The sequence below is a fragment of the Biomphalaria glabrata genome, chromosome 2, assembly GCF_947242115.1.
Source record: "Biomphalaria glabrata chromosome 2, xgBioGlab47.1, whole genome shotgun sequence".
Classification (NCBI taxonomy): domain Eukaryota; kingdom Metazoa; phylum Mollusca; class Gastropoda; family Planorbidae; genus Biomphalaria; species Biomphalaria glabrata.
In genome coordinates this window covers 47,254,809-47,274,973 of record NC_074712.1, presented here as the reverse complement: position 1 = coordinate 47,274,973, position 20,165 = coordinate 47,254,809, and the positions used below count along the sequence as shown (strand labels likewise).

The following is a 20,165-nucleotide window of genomic DNA, read 5'->3' as shown; positions in this document are numbered from 1 at the left end:
TAGCTAAAGAGACATAACTCGTTATATAAAGACTAACTTTTTGTAACAATATATTCTCATTACTTCCCTTGTTTATTATAACTGTAAAGAGACATAATCCGATGCATTATTAATTTTTTACCTTTCTAATATCTCATTACATCCCTTATCTTCTAATAAAGGTAAATCTATTTTTAGAAATAGTTCTACTCAACCGAATGTGTAATTTAATTTATTTGGTCTGTTTAACACAGAAGATTTGTAATTCATTTAGATATAAATGTCTTAAATTATGCACATGAAGTCAAATAACATTATGTACAAGAGATATTTTGATGGAAATGGAATCCAACTGTCTATAAATAAGGCGCTGTCCCCGCCACAGTCCGGAATAAATACGGTAAATCTTATATGGAAGCCTCTCTTGTATACATATGATGGATTTTTAACTCCATTTAATTGATAAATCACACTCAGCCAGATCATTCTTTAAATTTTCGACTAATTCAGGTGTCAGGTCGACTACAGGCAGACGAACAGGTCCAAGTGGAAGACCTAGACATTTCATCACGGCCTTCCCAAAGGCAGGACTTGTCCCTGTGGAAACAGTGGGGAAATGTTTGCAGATTTTCATTTCAAACAAACAAACAAATGTTTATTTTGGTTAGAGGTTTACATGTACATGCGCAAGTAAACAAATGTCCACTCAATCACATGACTAGTCACATGACATGATTAAATGAGATTAAATATCAAGAATACACACCCTCTGAAGAGATAGGAGGAAATAAGAAAGTGATAAAAGAGAATTGTAGAAGAAAGAAGGAAGTGATAGAAAAGAATTGTAGAAGAAAGAAAGAAGAGAACCTGTTCATCAGATAGTCGCCTCACACCTAGTAGTTGAACGTAACGTTTAGTGCTACTAGATAAATACTGAGTGCTATAGCGAAGTTTTAAAGTGTTTGCGGATGATTAAACGAATTCTTATTGTATTTTTGTTCGCCTAATGAGAACTTTTAAAATGTCTATAATAGACAGTTGTCATTTAGAAAATTTCTTATCATTATAAAATTCATTATAAATGCTAAGATTCAAAAAGTGTATATCCTATAAGGGTAAAAAATAGTAAAAAAAAGTAAAGCATAACACAAGATAAGCAACACTATATACTAAACCTAATTATCTAGATACTTAAAAGAAGCACTGCCATAGAAAATGCAATGAAGCGGTCCCAAAAAATAAGATATTTCAGAAAGCCATTCTAAAAAGCACATTGTGCGAGCCTACATTGCACCGTCCAGGTAGCGGGTGACTGGAATGTCCCTTGACACTATAACAGTACAAGGATGCTGTTCAGCCAACACAATGGCCAGTTAAACGTTTACTTCCACCAACATATTACAACGATACAATTTCTCTGTGGCATTCATTTTCGTTCAAAGTATTATGAGTATTAACATAGGAAAGCTGTGACACTAGCATTGCAACAGTTATGTTGGTCAAATATAAATTACCATATTTATGGCTAATCAACATGATCTTCCTGGCCAAAGTCTGTTCAGTTCTAGCTGTTTCCCAGTCTCCAACATCAAATGCTTCCCGCAGTCTTTGAACTATGTTTCCCATGTAACTGCTGACTATTGGAGTTCGTACACCCAGTACAACGGAGGTCAACAGTTGCTGTAATAAAATCAAGACATGTTGAAACTAAGGAATATTTAATGTGTCTTGTTGAGATAGTTGACCACTTAATTATGTGCACTCTCAGGGGAGCATAGGGCCGCAACCACACTTGTCCACCTAACTCGGCTCTGAGCAGCTTTCTTCATCTGCTCCCTTGTCATTCCAATATCCTCAGCTTCACTGATGACTGACCTCTTCCAAGTTTGCTTGCGTCTGCCTACTTTCCTCTTTCCGTGAGATAACTGTGGTGGAATAAGTCCGCCGATCGGTCCGTTTGCACTTCCCGATGGGGACGATGGCCTGCGACTCCTAGGGGTAAAGTCTTAGAGCCACAACGTGGTAAATATTTTGTTGGTATTATATAGGCACATAGACAGGCACAAGCAAAACGTAAAGCTTAATGATTTCGTAAAGGAACAAATATTTAATAAAGATTAATTGAGAGGAAATACAATCAGTGAGTGAGGGGGGGGGGATGTACAGGAAGATTTATGATAACGTTTAAGATAATATCATCACTGGGATATTGCTCATAAAGATTCGTGTATGGTTTGCTTATTCGGCTGTCTCTCACTTATCTGCTATGCAAGGTTCTCCTTCGGGGTGGGGTAAGTTGAAGCTCCGTTGTGTTGTAGCCAGTTGCTGGTGCCCTGCAGGTAGGCAGGCGCTAGTGTGAGGAATATGAGGATGCCACGCGGTGGGCTTACTCCTGCGGTAGTTGCAGACCGGTCCTGGGACGTCAGCCTGGAATGCCTTCGGTTCGGTTTGAGGGTGATGAGTGACTCACCCTCAACGGGAATGTGTGGAGAGCTGCTGAGGTCTGCCTTCAGGCAACAAAACACGCCAGCCCTGGTGTAGGAGGCTATGAAACGAGACATGAGAGGAGCCTGAATTATTAAACCATACAGGCTGGTTGGCGAGGGGCGCATCCTTGATAGGAGCGTCTCCCTCAGACTAACTAAGATACATGTTAATGGCAGTTCACAAGGACTGATAATAATTGCTATACAAATGATATAATAACAATGTTACGGATACACATATAAATGTACAAGGCAGGGGCATAAATGAGGAGGGAAACAGGGAGACCATATTACAGGGTTGTAGCCCCTGTGACCTCATTGACCCACAGGTAAACAAATCCGCGGTCACTCGTGACCAGAGGACCGTGACAAGAAGAAAGGGGGAGGGGGTAGAAAAGGGCACATAATTATGCAGGTCGACAAGCTGAAAATAGTGGGGTAGACACGCGAGACTGATTCTCGGGCCTAAGGATGCATGGTGACAGCACAGTATGTGCATAACCAAAACAAACATAATCGTAATGTATATATATGTGCACATATACAGGTACATATGCACAGGTAAGAAAATGATCTAGACGCGAGTAGGTCCAGATGAATATGGATATGAATAAGTAACAAATGCATAAATAAATATTAGGATTAACTAAATTGTAAGGTGGATGTCCACCGTTGGGAATACAGTCAACATTGACGAGTTATTAAGGAACACATGTTCATAGAGATTTACAAATATAATATTTGGAAGCAAACAAGTATTAACATGGTAATGATACATGAACCTAAATGTTACAGGCGAAGACACACTAAATAATAATGATAAAGTTTTTCCAACTCACCCGCTTTGCCTTACACAAGTTCCCAAGTGAATCGTTGACTTGAGAGTCTTCTGACTTCTCAGTGATTCTGATCTAGAATGGCATTAACCTGAAACTTTCGTCTCCGGCTTTTATAGGTTACCGAACGGTATGTTAAGAGTAGTGATGATCCTATGGCCAGCGAGTCTTTTGAGTTTAGAATTGTTAAATTGGACCAATCTTTTCATTTGGGGCTCATTCACCTGACTTCTTTAACCCGCGACCCGGGGGGGGGGGGGCGAAGGAGGATGAAAGCGGAACCATACCATAATTATCGGGCTGGACAATTGCTCGACGGTACAGCGGACGGAAACGATTTGAATAGCCCTGGGCGTTAGGATTGTCGACTCAAAGGGATGTACGTGGACACCAAATTTTAATGTCCCTGGACTTTACGGTTGCGTGCTTTTGTTTCGGCGTTTGGGGCGTAACTTTCAATTTTAATGTTCCTGAACTTAACGGCTGCGTACGTTTGTTTCGACGTCTGGGTGTAACTTGGGATGTGTGTTTATGGCCTATAATTTGGGGGTTGGATCTAACCTTGGTGTAATAGATTGTTTGTGTTCTACCCTGGTCAGTTTAGTGTAAAAAGGGCTATACAATGCTAACTAGTGGTTAAGAGGGGGGGGTTAGTTCCGCACTGGTCAGTTCTGTATTGAGAAGGGACGCGTTTCGTCACACACCCCTCCGCCAAAGATAATGCATTGTAAAGGCATTATTAATTTCGAAATTCTGAACTGACCTGTGAGAGGTTGCCTAGATGATAGAGGGACAAGCGGGGCCCCTACGTAGGAGCGTGCATTCATTGATCACGTCATCAAGTCCAGCGTGAGCTGGGATGCTATGGTGGACATCAAACTCCACCACAGGATCTGGGGTTGATGTATTTGCAGATACACTTGTGCACCAATCAAGGAAGGCGGGAGTTACTCCCTCTTTGTGACTGCCATTACGGGCAAGAGAGTGGCTAAATAGTAGTAGCCGGGACTGGGTGTTCAGCTTGTTTTCATTGTGTTGAAGCTGCGGAAGGCCCTTCGAGAACTTAGGCGTGGTGAGAAATACCTTACGCCGGCTGCAAAAGTGTGGCCACCCTATTCTATCAGACAGATAGCCTAGCAAGAATGTAGTGAGCATAAGTGTTACCACCAGTACTGGTTTGGGAAGCACATGGAGAGTTGAACCATCGTGTGAGGGCCCTTGTGATGCTTTAGGGTTGAACCAGTAGTATTGCGCAAGAAACATCAACGAGACTACTAGACATAGAAACTTTAGACATATTTTGCGGTCTTCTCGTTTATTAGCCGAGCTAACTTGCAAGTTGGATAGTCGGCTGGGTGGCGGGTCGCTTTCACTTAGAATGACCTCAGCGTAGTTAGAGGGTAGCTCATCTATGTGGCTTAAGGGCGGATGCGGTTTTAGGCCCTCGGCGTTGAGGAGGGGTGCAGAAATGTGTAAAGTGGGGGACAGAGATGCCTTACCAGGCGGCTCGAGGGGGAGACATTGTCTTGTCTCATAACTGTTTGTACAGGCGCTTCTCGTGTTGAGTGGCCTGGGGTGGGTTTCGGTGGACCGTGAGTTGAAGGCGGCACCAAGGGGTTTGATGCCTCGCACGATATCAGGAGCAATCATGGTGGCGCTGGATGCGATGTCCATTACGCTGTCGATGCCAGTGTCCTGCAGAAGGACGATGGCGGCAGTGCCGGTGCCCTGTGCATTGATGGGTGCGCTGGCAGAATGGGTGCTTCGCTCGATGGCGAGAGCGTTGAGATTGGCGGCCTGCATGACAACATTCGTGCCGCTAGAGTCAGCGTTCTTCGTGATAGAACTGCTGGTGGGATTCTCGGCCTTTACTCCTCGGCTCTGTTTAGAGTTCTGGGAGTTGGGTTGGCCAGTTTGCTGGGTTTGAGGGCCGAAGCGCTGGGATCGGGCCGCGTGACTTCGTGCGCCTCCCTCCCCGCCCGAATGGTGCTGTGGGAGGCCCGGTTTGTGAGCTATTGGGCGCCTATGGATTTTCGACTTATCCCTTTTCACAGGAACGAAAATCTTTGCAGACGATAGGTAGCTTCGTGGGTATTCCTTGTATCCTCTGCGGAGAGAGTTAAGGGTTTCCCTTGCGCCATCCTGTGGAGCCTGGGCTCCAGTAATCACAGGGAATGCGCTGATGTGGTCCGTTTCAGGGACCGAGGGGTTATTTGTATTGGGGTTCACCGGAGTGACCTCTGAGGTAGTGAACCTTGGGCCTGTAGGAGTTCCCAGGAACACGTATTTATCACCAAGCGTTAGATCAAAGCATGGATTGTCCATGACGGCCGCCTCTATCCTACCGTTGACATATCTAGATCTCACCTTTATTCGGGCGATCGGAAGGGTGAATGGGGGAGAGTTCAAGTCTGCGCCTTGTATGGTGACCCATTTGTTGCTAATGTAGCGGGGCTTTACCAATGATTTCCTGACGATTGCCGAAAAGGAACACCCGGAATCGTATAGACAATTAGAGGATATTCCGTTCACTAATACCTTTTCGACCGTAGGGGGATGGTTACTCGGTGATGAGTCTAGGACGGGAGTTGCTTGCGTTATCACCATCAGTGGTTGGGCTGAGTAAGGGCGACTTCTATTGTGACACTCGCTGGAGTCATGGGTAGGAGAGTTATGGAAGCTGCACCACTTCTTTTGCGGCCTCGGCGGGTTGGGAGGAATGGGGTGGCGGGGTGCTTGGTTGTTGGGCTGGCGTGTTTGTTTGTTGTTATTGTTATTGCTGCTACTTGGAGGGTCGGGCTGCTTATCTACCTTCGCTATCGATGGGCTTTGGTCTGATGTTTTAGTTTTCTGCTCCCTGTGGGCTGCTAGAAATCTATCAGAGTAACTGACTATTTCTTGTGGTGTAGTGACACCGCTTTCATCTATGAAGATGCGAAGGTCAGGGGTCATACATTCGCGGAGCTGTTCTACCAGAATAAGGTCTTTTAGACCTTCATAATTTTGAGTGAAGGGACTTAAGGATAACCATTTATCCAAGTATTTCTCTAGTCTAGTAAAGAGACTGGAATACATCTCGCGTCTCTCAAGGCGAGAGTTCCTAAATTTCTTGTGGTAGGAGCTGGCGGTCAAGTCGAACTGGACTAGCAGTGCGTTCTTGAGCGCTGAGTAGTCGTTTTGACTAGATGAGGGGAGCTTAGCATACACCTCGTAGGCCTTACCCCGAAGAGCTTGTGACACTCTAAATGACCATTTGCCCATTGGTAACTGGTTGTTGGTAGCCACGTCTTGAAACCTTTCTAAGAAAGTCTCTATACTTTCTTTGGTTTCATCGAAAGGTTCTAAGTTGAAGTGAGGGGTTTGACAATTAAGGGAGTTTTGATCGGCAGCAATTGTGATGCGGGATTCGTCGTTAGCTTTTAATTTTTCTAACTCTATTTCCTTTTCTTTCATACGGAACGCGTGAGCTTCCTTTTCCCTCTCTCTATCTATTTTTTCTTTTTCCCTCTCTCTATCTATTTTTTCTTTTTCCCTCTCTCTATTTTCCCACTCCTCGAACTTAGCCAGGACGAACGTTGGTCGATCATCAGGTCTGATACCTATTTGCTCTGCTAGCTCGTTGAGCTCGCGAATTTTGATAGATTTAGCTGATTCGGCTTTTGATCTAGTGCCTTCAGCCATGTTTGTGGGATAGAAGTGATGGGGAAGTATGCTCAGAAGCTGAAGCGGGTGAGAGGCTAACTGAGTATTTATTTAATTATGTCTTCACCTGTGTTATTATCTAAATATGATACAACAAGTATATAATTAATATAATATACTATACAGCATTGACATAATCAAACCATACTGAGCAATATGTGGTTATATGTTATCAATATATATATGTATATAGGGTCTAGTGGGTGGAAATTTTTAAACGTTCTGCTTATTGCCTTGTGCCTATACTGAATGAGTTAGGGTTTTGTGATCCCGGACTAGGCGTCACAGTTTACCCCCGTTGTGGTGGAATAAGTCCGCCGATCGGTCCGTTTGCACTTCCCGATGGGGACGATGGCCTGCGACTCCTAGGGGTAAAGTCTTAGAGCCACAACGTGGTAAATATTTTGTTGGTATTATATAGGCACATAGACAGGCACAAGCAAAACGTAAAGCTTAATGATTTCGTAAAGGAACAAATATTTAATAAAGATTAATTGAGAGGAAATACAATCAGTGAGTGAGGGGGGGGGGGATGTACAGGAAGATTTATGATAACGTTTAAGATAATATCATCACTGGGATATTGCTCATAAAGATTCGTGTATGGTTTGCTTATTCGGCTGTCTCTCACTTATCTGCTATGCAAGGTTCTCCTTCGGGGTGGGGTAAGTTGAAGCTCCGTTGTGTTGTAGCCAGTTGCTGGTGCCCTGCAGGTAGGCAGGCGCTAGTGTGAGGAATATGAGGATGCCACGCGGTGGGCTTACTCCTGCGGTAGTTGCAGACCGGTCCTGGGACGTCAGCCTGGAATGCCTTCGGTTCGGTTTGAGGGTGATGAGTGACTCACCCTCAACGGGAATGTGTGGAGAGCTGCTGAGGTCTGCCTTCAGGCAACAAAACACGCCAGCCCTGGTGTAGGAGGCTATGAAACGAGACATGAGAGGAGCCTGAATTATTAAACCATACAGGCTGGTTGGCGAGGGGCGCATCCTTGATAGGAGCGTCTCCCTCAGACTAACTAAGATACATGTTAATGGCAGTTCACAAGGACTGATAATAATTGCTATACAAATGATATAATAACAATGTTACGGATACACATATAAATGTACAAGGCAGGGGCATAAATGAGGAGGGAAACAGGGAGACCATATTACAGGGTTGTAGCCCCTGTGACCTCATTGACCCACAGGTAAACAAATCCGCGGTCACTCGTGACCAGAGGACCGTGACAAGAAGAAAGGGGGAGGGGGTAGAAAAGGGCACATAATTATGCAGGTCGACAAGCTGAAAATAGTGGGGTAGACACGCGAGACTGATTCTCGGGCCTAAGGATGCATGGTGACAGCACAGTATGTGCATAACCAAAACAAACATAATCGTAATGTATATATATGTGCACATATACAGGTACATATGCACAGGTAAGAAAATGATCTAGACGCGAGTAGGTCCAGATGAATATGGATATGAATAAGTAACAAATGCATAAATAAATATTAGGATTAACTAAATTGTAAGGTGGATGTCCACCGTTGGGAATACAGTCAACATTGACGAGTTATTAAGGAACACATGTTCATAGAGATTTACAAATATAATATTTGGAAGCAAACAAGTATTAACATGGTAATGATACATGAACCTAAATGTTACAGGCGAAGACACACTAAATAATAATGATAAAGTTTTTCCAACTCACCCGCTTTGCCTTACACAAGTTCCCAAGTGAATCGTTGACTTGAGAGTCTTCTGACTTCTCAGTGATTCTGATCTAGAATGGCATTAACCTGAAACTTTCGTCTCCGGCTTTTATAGGTTACCGAACGGTATGTTAAGAGTAGTGATGATCCTATGGCCAGCGAGTCTTTTGAGTTTAGAATTGTTAAATTGGACCAATCTTTTCATTTGGGGCTCATTCACCTGACTTCTTTAACCCGCGACCCGGGGGGGGGGGGGGCGAAGGAGGATGAAAGCGGAACCATACCATAATTATCGGGCTGGACAATTGCTCGACGGTACAGCGGACGGAAACGATTTGAATAGCCCTGGGCGTTAGGATTGTCGACTCAAAGGGATGTACGTGGACACCAAATTTTAATGTCCCTGGACTTTACGGTTGCGTGCTTTTGTTTCGGCGTTTGGGGCGTAACTTTCAATTTTAATGTTCCTGAACTTAACGGCTGCGTACGTTTGTTTCGACGTCTGGGTGTAACTTGGGATGTGTGTTTATGGCCTATAATTTGGGGGTTGGATCTAACCTTGGTGTAATAGATTGTTTGTGTTCTACCCTGGTCAGTTTAGTGTAAAAAGGGCTATACAATGCTAACTAGTGGTTAAGAGGGGGGGGTTAGTTCCGCACTGGTCAGTTCTGTATTGAGAAGGGACGCGTTTCGTCACAATAACTAGACATAGGATTTTAATTATTGTGCATTTGTATGTTAAGTGTCTAAAGATACGTGGGAGCTGGAGTTGTCTTTAAAATATTATTACTGCGAGTGGTTTTACATCTGAGAGCAGGGCCGGCTTAGGCATAGGCAAACTAGGCAGCCGCCTATGGCCTACGATTGGTGGGAGACCTCGCACAGGACTCCAGATCTACATTTTTAGAGAAGAAATAGCGAAGCTTGTGTCCACTGTTATTTTTGGAGTACACTAGGTTTTAAATAAATTGTATTATTTTATTTTTTCTCTGTTTATTTTTTTATTTCTGTTTCATTTGGGGCCACCAAATTCACTAGGGCCTCCAGTTATCTAAGGCCGGCATTGCTGAGAGCAGTGAAGCTCATCTATGATTTCGTAAGAAATTGTGCGTCTAGCATGAAAATTGACATGGCTTAAGAAAAGAAATAGTTGGGCACTTTACAGTCAGTTTTACTTTTATGCGCTTAATTCAGAACAATTGGCTTAAAATGCGGCACTTCTACACTCTGTAAAAATGTCTATACAACGTGCAGGCACACTATCTGAACTTATCAGAATGCAATGACAATGCCTCTGAACCACTCAGAAAGCAAAGACGATGCCCCTGAACCTATCAAAATGCATGCACTTCCCTCTTGTTGAGCCTATCACAGCTGTCTGGACTGAGTTCTGGTCAGCCTGGGTCTCCTGTTTACTGTAGAGGAGAAGGGGGGGCAATTCAGGTTGTTGACTTCAAAACTGTTATTGTTTTGGGTTGTTTTTACTTGGTGAGATGTTTTTGTTGAATATAATGTAACTCATAATAAGGTAGTGTGGTTTTGTTCCTAGTCCAGGACAGTTGGACTTTTGGATATAGATAGAGTCGAAGTGTAGACTCTAATCATTTTTCTGTGTTGTCACTAATCAGTCTATGGAATATTAAGCTGGTCTATTTTTAATCGATACTGGATATTTCAAATGTCTGAACTGATTCTGTATTATAGTGCAGATAATGTAATAAACATGTTATATGTCGGTGAATTGGCATTCTGAATCTTATTTTGTCGTTGTATGTGTCGTTATGGTATTGCCCAGGACTTGGGTACATTTTGTATTACACATACGTATATTAGAGAAGAAATGAGTAGTGACAACAGCACAGACTCTTACCTCGTCAGAACCAATCATGACGTCAAATTTTCCGCCACAAACACTTGTGCAATCCAACAGTGACGGAAGTTCTCTAGAGGACATTTTGACGCCTCGTAAATGTGGAATTCTCCCATCCGCTAGTTCGAGTATTTTAGCGGTGTTTACTGAAATGGAGTTGCAAATGATTTCAAATACTAGGAAAGATAACTCTTTTCTAGCTAACGTTACATTGATGAAAGACTATCTCCCTTTATTGCGGAGGACACATTAATGTTGTTTCAAACATCATTAAGTGCCTCTATAAGTTGACCATCCAACAATCATCACAGCCACCAGCTGCAGCATACATTATAGGTCTCTATCTCATAAGAAAAGAAGTATCGAATCTATTGAAATGTGTGATTATAGACCTATATCTTACTTAAGCTGGGGAAGATCAGAAAACGAAATGTATGGCCCATAAACCTACATATATATTATAAGTCTATGGTATGGCCTACTATCGAGAGGTTTGAGACATGTATTTAAAGACAAAAGAAGCCAACTACTTCTGACAGATACCCCATGAATGTCCAAAGATGTTAAGTGAAGCATTAAGCAAGCTTTAAATATAAACATATAAAGCAAAACAAAACTATTTATCATCGCAGTTCTAAGCCTCTAAATGTTTTGCTTTGGTTGGAATGATAAGTCAACGAGTTGGCTAAACAGATGCTCTTCAGTTTGAGTCCCCAATGAGGGTAAACTTTCATTTTGAGGGCAGTGGTTGTACAACATGTCATTTTCGTTAGTAGTAGTCGGTCGTAAACTGTAGTCAACAAATACAGAAATACGAGAATATGTTCATGCTGTAATGATGGTTTGTATGTACACAATAATTAACTGATTTAATGCAGGCCTAAGATGATACTCTATTATACGACATGCAATAGAAAAAGAATACTTTTTAAAACTAAAGCTTATCTAAGGGGAAATAACCGATAATTACAATCAGTTATCTGAAAATTTCGGGGTTTAGCTCCTTTTGCTATATAAAATAAAATAATTTAATTAGTACTAAATGATTAACTAATATGGTTTGTTGCTGAACATAAAAATTATATATGTGTCAGACGCAAGAAATTACAAAAGTCATTTCTCTATAGAAGAAGTTACGAAGGCTATATAAAATACAACCACAGACCTATATATACTACAATAAATATAGGTTTTTTATTGCTAGTTACGATTTATTTAGGTAGGTGCTGTTTTACTATTACATACCAAGTATTAGAGTTTAGAAAAACCTAGGTTTGTTTCTTGTGCAACGCTATTAGCTAACACCTCATATCATCTCTCCATTAGTATATTTAGATCTATAATCTAAATCTAGTCTAGATCTATATATAAAAATCGAATAGATCTAGTAATAGTATAGATTCTATCTTGAGACTAGATTGCCGAGTCTAGCCTATGCTATGCCTATAGTCAGTTTTTATTAGAAAAAAGTCTAGATATTAATAAAGACTAAAGTTTTTTAATTATTAGATATAGACATAAGACATAGATCTAATAATACTGTTATACGTTTACTATACTCTATACTTAATCTACTAAACTAGAGATCTATCTATAGATCTATCTCTAATCTAGTCAATCTAGATCTATACAATATTCATTATAATACTTCTACTTAAAATGACTTATTTAATAAGTTAGTACTTAGACTTAGATATATTATAGTTTATTAATAGATTTACTTTTCAATGCATGGACCTAATAATAAAATTGCGAATGATATCTATAATGAATGATTTTTTTTATATAGTAATAGGCCTACTAGATCTAGGTCTAGACTCTACTTAAATCTAGTCTAAAATAATGACTGTCTAAAACTCTAGATGATTGAGAAGTTCACATAGAGGTGTTTTTAATAATACGGCATGTCGGCTGAAGGTATATAAAGTGCTTTTTTTTTTTTTTTTGTAAAAATAAAAAAGAAGCTCCGGTACTCAGTGATAGATTGCCTAACTTTCAACTAATAATAAATTAACAATTAACGTTGAATTACAAGAAAAGTAATCATTTTTCCCGACATTGAAAAAAGGTGCCGGTACCCCGTACCTGTGCGTACCGTCACAAATATATATATATATATCTCAATCTTCTTTCATTTAATTTTTTTGCGGGGTTATTGCTACTTAATACATTGATACCGGATCGATTTAAATAGGGCCTAAGTATACAAGCAGGATTTCGAGCATTGGATAAATTTATTTTGTAAGTACAAAGTTTTATGGAAGAGGCAATATATTAGTTGTTTGAAGTTTGTAACTTCTTAAATTCAGGCTAAAAATATTGAAGCCTACATTTTTACACTCATTTCTAAAAAATTGGAAGAGATGGACTGACTCATAGTGTAGCTTGTGTACATCTGCAAAAACACAAACTCAGACTTTCAAAACTATTAAAAGAAAAACTTAGTGATTATTTTTACTGTATAATTCTATTATTATTCCTTTTTAGAATTAGGATATAAACAAAAATTTGCCATATGACTTTATCTAACAGAAAAAAAAATAAACTTACGTCTATTTATGCGGTTATTTATAGTTACCTAGTAATATAGAATATTGAACTAACACGTACATTCATCATAATGCAGCCATCGATTTTTCGTTTATAAACATAGCATTATTTAGGACCAATATTTTACAAAGGCTGCTTGGAGAAATCAAGTATACCCACTAGGAGAAAAACGACCCCTTTACTCAAGCAAAATTTAAGAACAGACACAAAATAAATAGTGACATTCATAACAAAATAATATTCAAAATTGATTAGAGTAACACCTTTTTAAGTAATCATTTAAAGTTTAAAATCACTACAATTTTTTCAACAATTATTTTGTGTATAAAATTGTGTATCGGAAAATGCCGGGTACTTGAAATAAGCTAGTCCTAAAAAAACAACACAGATCTTGGGTAAAATACTCATCAAATAAAGTACTGTAAATATGTAGTTTTACGCGCTAGTTTCAGGTCTTTTCTTTTTATAGCCTCTATCGGGTTTGATCACAACTACCCGTATTTTTGTGCAGAATTTTTTTCTCTATCAGGTACACTTAAAATTATAGCATAATAATGTCAGTTTAATTTAAAGAGAGAACTGAAAAATGCAAAGATATATAAGGAAAAAAGCCACTTCCGGCCCAATACTTTTTAATCAAAGAAACGAAACGGACTAGTCCAACAAACCCTATTGGTTAATTTTTGGATTGATTCGTGTATTGTTATCGACTATGAATAATTATGCAAAACTTGATCCGAGAATGGGAAACGGGAGAAAAAAAATGTCAAAACGAAATAAGGGGACTAAATCCATATATGTATTTATGTACGTAAACCAATCAATCTTTTCTGTAATGATCTTTAGTTTTCAAAGTTTAGAAATAACGCAAAATCATTTCTCGGATTTTCTTTAGAATGGGCTATTAATCACAGAACTATATATTCACGCTAACAAATGATACAAAGCCATTTCCTGTTACTTTCCATTGAGATAATGTTCAAAAATCATAGATCGAAATAATCATGTCTGTTCATTTTAATAATCTTATGTACATTTAATGTAGACGTACATGTAGATTGATTACCTAGATCTTTCTAGATTATGTATCTAAAAATTGCAAAATAATAATTATGAGACCAGAGTACTCTAATTTTTTATGTTCAATTACTAGATCTAGATCTAAAAATTAAATTATATGTTACATAGGATAGGGTTGAAAAAAAACAACTCTACGTCTTATAACTACTTTACAAAATAAAGCCTTGTTTCAATTTTCAAAATAAATTTCACGACATTTTTTGTAGTTTTAATAGATCTCCATGTCCAGTCTAGATACAATATATATATATATACGTCTATAGTTCAAACTTTTACCAGACAGACAGACAGAGTTGGTAGAAGTTTTGTAAAATTGTAGATAGGCATGTATTTATTGATGAAGGCCCTAATCTTAGTAATGAAAGAAAAAAGAAAGGCCTGGTATTCCCACTCACAGTTGACGCCGGTCATGAAGTTAATGCAGTAGTAATAAAATGGTGTGTCTGGTGCTGCAGCGGCTACTTGCTCGAGATAGTCGACCATTATAGCTGTGGTTGAACAAGTAAATAAAGAACGCTTAAACAAAAAGTAATAAAACACTGAACCATAATCTTCAAATACAAAAACAAAATTTAATAAAATACTCTGAAAGACACAAAGATAAAGGCACATTCCTCGTCCCATATGCTAGGACAAATTTGTACAAATACTCCTTCTTCCCTAGTGCTATTAGAGCATGGAATGGGTTGCCTGAGCTAGCCAGGAAAACCAGTGACTTGGCAGAATTTAAGTCATTGGTTAATATGCGTGACTAAATGCATGAGGCGTAGGACGTAATCATCTTCTTTTTTGAAGTAACGTCTGTATTATATAAGATAAGATAAAATAACAGAGTGTTTTAAGTGCAATACTGAATCGAAAAACAAAATCGTGGGTTGCTTTGAGAATGGCGTAGAGTAACCCTCACCTTCATTGGCTGGGCGGAAGTAGGATGGAGACATGCAGGCTAGTGCTGTCACACCAACTTGCTGGGCGTGTCTACTCTACACCATGTTGACATGGAGGCAACAAAAATAACAAGAAAGTATCATCTTTCAAGGAAGTATTTATATAAAAAACACAGGTTATTTGTTTAGCTTATTTATACTACAGAGACAAGGAAAGTATTTCTTAAGCTTAATAGAAATCGATTGCGCTCTTCAAATAGAAATTTAGAGATGTATATACAGTGCTGGTTAGACATTTTTATATACAGTGCTGGTTAGACATTTTTATATACAGTGCTGGTTAGACATTTTTATATACGAAGTTTCTTCAACCTTTTTTTCTTACATTTTTTAGCTTTGCATTTGCATGTAAAACAAATTAACAATAGTTTGATATCTTTTTAAATTATGTAGCGGATAATTCGGAAATTGTTAAAAAATACAACCAATAAACACCAAGAGAAGCAACTCAAGGTGCACTCAGATGACTATAACACCAAGAGAAGCATCTCAAGGTGCACTCAGATGACTATAACACCAAGAGAAGCATCTCAAGGTGCACTCAGATGACTATAACACCAAGAGAAGCATCTCAAGGTGCACTCAGAGGACTATTTCAATCAGTAAACGAAAATTTTAGACAAAATTATGTTGTCCATGCTCTGATGTTATATTGAGAGACCTGGCCCAACAATGGTGACGTTTATAGCCATACGTTTTGTCCTAATCTAACAGACTAGATAAATAGTTTACCAGATCAATTGAGTCCCTCAGATTCCCAGCTCCAATGTGTGCTATCACTTGTAACCTAAGTGTGGAGTGGACATAAATATCTAATATAAACTTGAGTTCAAGTGTTTTCTTTAGCTCATAGACAATACAAGTTTCTTATTGTCAACTGAAAATAATTGAAGGTTCCAATTTGTATGTTGACAAAAATCGCACTCCTTAACATTACCTATTGATTCCCAAACATTACTTTAGTGATTCCCAAACATTACTTTAGTGATTCCCAAACATTACTTCAGTGATAGAAAATTACCTGTCAATGCCATATTTGACCCAGGCCTGTGTCACTTGTTTTCTTTCGCTCACTGTCAAAGACATGCCTTCTCCTAGTGTTCCTAGGACTGGATCACAGAAATGTAGTTATGACCGTAACATTTTAATTCCAAGGTGTGCATTGAATACATTTATATTAAACGCTTTTATATTCTAGACTTAAAGCATGTCACCTATTGCAAGCAATAAGTCATTTCAATCTAAAGTTAGTTCTAGCTGGAGTAAAGTCACTCACTAAAGACTCCAGTGATACTGTTAGCAACCAAAAAATCCACGTAGTCCTTGACACGCTCCAGGTCTAAATCACTAGTAAAATACAAAAGTAGAAGTAACTCATGAGATGTTGAACATCATTGTACAATTAAATTTAAAAATATCGCCTATTGAAACTGAACAAAAGTTGACAACTAGAAAGTTATGATTGGTCCATGTAACTATATTATGATTGGTCTCTGTGGCATTTTACGTCTCAAGAGACAATCTTTTCCCTTTACAACTTCTTGTGTGGCTAAAGAGGCCAATCCTTGATACACAGCTGCGGTCACAGGTTGGGCATATGTAATCACCAGGCGCCATTGCATGTTCACCTTTCTGTCTGCAGCTGTTGATTGGTAGGTGAACTAAATAGCGTTAAGACGGAAGCTTGTCGTGGAAACATTGGCTGAAGACACAAAGCAGCTTCTCAACTTACCCATTGTCTTTGAGTGGTGTCGCAGGAGCGGCCACAATGCCTTCAATCTTAAAATTCGCGTTCACCTGAAATGAAAACAAAAGTGCAATTACAATTTTCTTGGAACTTAATTCAGTAATTCACTGTGGTGGAGTCAGGTGGATCGCTATTTGAAAAATTGAGACGATTTGCAAAGTCTCCATTTAAACAAGTGCCTCTTTAGACTCCCTCGCCCTCACTTGAAGATCGGAGGGTCTGGGGAAGAGCATTGAACCAATTGATTTCTTGTATTCTGTGGAGCAACCTGTAAAATATACTTGATTTTTATTTTGAAAGCAATCTAAAATATTTCTTTTCAATGAAATAGACCGCCAAGTTTTAAATTAAATATTAATAATATATTTAGACACCGACACAGCGGTAGACGTCGTTTTTGTAGGTTCACAAAGATTAACTTTAGCGGTGGACGTCGTATGTGTAGGATCACAATATCTAACTACAGTGGTAGACGACGTATGTGTAGGCTTACAGTAGCCAACTACAGCGGTGGACATCATATGTGTAGGCTTACAGTAGCCAACTACAGCGGTGGACATCATATGTGTAGGCTTACAGTAGCCAACTACAGCGGTGGACGTCATATGTGTAGGATTACAGTAGCCAACTACAGCGGTGGACGTCATATGTGTAGGAATACAGTAGCCAACTACAGCGGTGGACGTCATATGTGTAGGCTTACAGTAGCCAACTACAGCGGTGGATGTCATATGTGTAGGATTACAGTAGCCAACTACAGCGGTGGACGTCATATGTGTAGGAATACAGTAGCCAACTACAGCGGTGGACGTCATATGTGTAGGCTTACAGTAGCCAACTACAGCGGTGGACATCATATGTGTAGGCTTACAGTAGCCAACTACAGCGGTGGACGTCATATGTGTAGGCTTACAGTAGCCAACTTCAGCGGTGGACATCATATGTGTAGGATTACAGTAGCCAACTTCAGCGGTGGACATCATATGTGTAGGATTACAGTAGCCAACTACAGCGGTGGACATCATATGTGTAGGCTTACAGTAGCCAACTACAGCGGTGGACATCATATGTGTAGGCTTACAGTAGCCAACTACAGCGGTGGACATCATATGTGTAGGCTTACAGTAACCAACTACAGCGGTGGACATCATATGTGTAGGATTACAGTAGCCAACTACAGCGGTGGACATCATATGTGTAGGCTTACAGTAGCCAACTACAGCGGTGGACATCATATGTGTAGGAATACAGTAGCCAACTACAGCGGTGGACATCATATGTGTAGGATTACAGTAGCCAACTACAGCGGTGAACGTCGTATGTGTAGGCTTACAATGGCTTACCACAGTTGTGATTTTGAATAAATTACATAATTTTATTATGTGATGTTTATTATTTTTTTTTTTTACAAAGCTTATATCAAGTCACTCTGTCTGTCTGTCTGGTAAAAAGTTTGTACACGTTATCTCTCCAACACCCAATTTCGGATCAAGCTGAAATTTTGCTTAATTATTTCCTTTACCTGGAAATACAAGAATTAATTTTAAAAATTAACCAAATAGCTAATTAACTATTGGTAATTAATTATGCTTTTTGATATCTCGAATAAGGAAAAGAATTTGTACCTAAATGATTTGGTGGTATAAGTTGAATTAGCCCCTTTTATACTTTTTGGGTCGCCGTTTTGAAGTTAGAATGTAACATTAGATAAATATAAAACCTTCTATTTCATAAGTGATTTGCAGGCAGAGTGGTTCGTGTATTGGCTTGAAAAGGCTGAGGAAGTCTTAGCTCTCAAAGTCGATTTCAGGTCGTTCACCTTTTTTAAATAAATGCACTCAGATCTTTCTCCTCCTACCCGTTTCCAACTGGTCCATAACCTGATACAAGTGATGGGCTCATAGCGTAGTGGGAAAGCTAAAAGCATGAAATTGCGCTAAACAAAAACAATTGGTTAAAATATTTGCAAACGCGCTGATTTTTAGCGGCAACTGAGAAAGGGGAAAAGACGCTATTAGTTTTGTGTGAAATGTCTGTCCGTCCGTTTAGATCTCGTAAACTAGAAAAGATATTGAAAATCCGACATCACAATATTTTAGACCATTCAAAGTTCTGATGCAACGGCTACTTTTTTTTTCTGAAAGCGAAAAATCTAATTTTTAAAATCAGTTATGCAAGCGTTTTTTAAAGAGAAAAAGCTAATTAGTATGCATTATAAGTTAGACCTAATTTAAAACGAATAGTAATATTGTAAATTTCATTTTCCTAAATGAATTTTATTGAGATACAAAGACGAAACAATTACATCAGAATTACATCAGTTATAAGACTTCAGTTAGACCAGGAGAGTCGCGGTAGCTGAGCGGTAAAGCGCTTGGCTTCCGAACCGGGGGTCCCGAATTCCAATCCTGGTGAAGACTGGGATTTTCAACTTCGGAATCCCTGGGCGCCTCTGAGTCCACCCAGCTCTAATGGGTACCTGACATTAGTTGGGGGGAAAAGTAAAGGCGGTTGGTCGTTGTGCTGGCTACATGACACCCTCGTTAACTGTAGGCCACAAAAACAGATGAACTTTACATCATCTGCCCTATAGACCACAAGGTCTGAAAGGGGAACTAGTTAGGCCAGTTCACATCTAACTTTGCATTCATTGTTGCACCTATCCTTTGATCTGCTGGACCGATGGGGCACTACACAAGATCTGTCAACCTTCTTTCTCCATTCTTATCTCTCATTTGTCTTTGATATAATTTCATTCGGATGTTCTTTCTGAAACTATTGAAGCCTGCCTGGGTGGACCACTTCGGGGGCCGATTTTGAGTTTGTGTTTCCACACAAACTGTCTTTGTAACCTTGTTTGTTCTTAGTTTAGATCTATTACAAGTTAAATTACATGACTGATTCAAACTACGCTTGATATAAGCTTTGTTTTTTTTTTAAAGTTTTTTTTTTTTCATTTGGGGCAGCAAAATTCGTTTCGCCTGAGGCCTTCAGTTAATTAAGCCCGGTCCTGCCATTTTCCTGCGGGAGATTAGAGCTAGGATGTAATTTTCTTCTAACCTGAAAGAGCATTCGAAACATGTAGAACATTTAACGAAAACAACAATCATTTCCCTTACCTTACTCATTATGAGTCTAGTCAGAGAAACCTCTCTGATTACTTCTGAAGTGTCCTTGTTCTAATTGTTTCGCTTCAGTTTCAAATGTGTCAATCCCTTTTTTATGTTCCAGTCTCCGACCCGAACAATTGAATTCTCTTCACGTCTGC

General features: G+C 39.4%; 1 protein-coding gene across 2 annotated transcripts; it reads right to left on the bottom strand.

Moving 5' to 3' along the window:
- Nucleotides 1-196: 196 nt before the first annotated feature.
- Nucleotides 197-20,161, bottom strand: LOC106066007 (N-acetylneuraminate lyase-like). 2 transcript variants are annotated; one of them, XM_013224962.2, is made up of 10 exons: nucleotides 20,017-20,161; nucleotides 16,883-16,947; nucleotides 16,427-16,497; nucleotides 16,172-16,259; nucleotides 15,883-15,937; nucleotides 15,111-15,186; nucleotides 14,599-14,691; nucleotides 10,574-10,719; nucleotides 1,494-1,659; nucleotides 197-576 (listed from the first exon to the last, which is right to left on the bottom strand). In XM_013224962.2, exons 1-10 carry the CDS (start codon nucleotides 20,023-20,025, stop codon nucleotides 425-427), a joined length of 921 nt encoding a protein of 306 aa, XP_013080416.2. In that variant the 5' UTR covers nucleotides 20,026-20,161; the 3' UTR covers nucleotides 197-424. The 2 variants fall into 2 exon arrangements, with proteins under 2 accessions (XP_013080416.2, XP_055876921.1); XM_056020946.1 differs by lacking the exons at nucleotides 197-576; nucleotides 1,494-1,659 and adding an exon at nucleotides 10,001-10,118.
- Between the last annotated feature and the right edge of the window lie 4 nt (nucleotides 20,162-20,165).

Coding starts and splice junctions, on each gene's coding strand:
- LOC106066007 (XM_013224962.2), bottom strand. Junction 16,260..16,426: donor CAGTATCACTGGAGTCTTTA/GTGAGTGACTTT, acceptor TCTGTGATCCAG/TCCTAGGAACACTAGGAGAA. Junction 15,187..15,882: donor TGAGGGACTCAATTGATCTG/GTAAACTATTTA, acceptor AACATGGTGTAG/AGTAGACACGCCCAGCAAGT.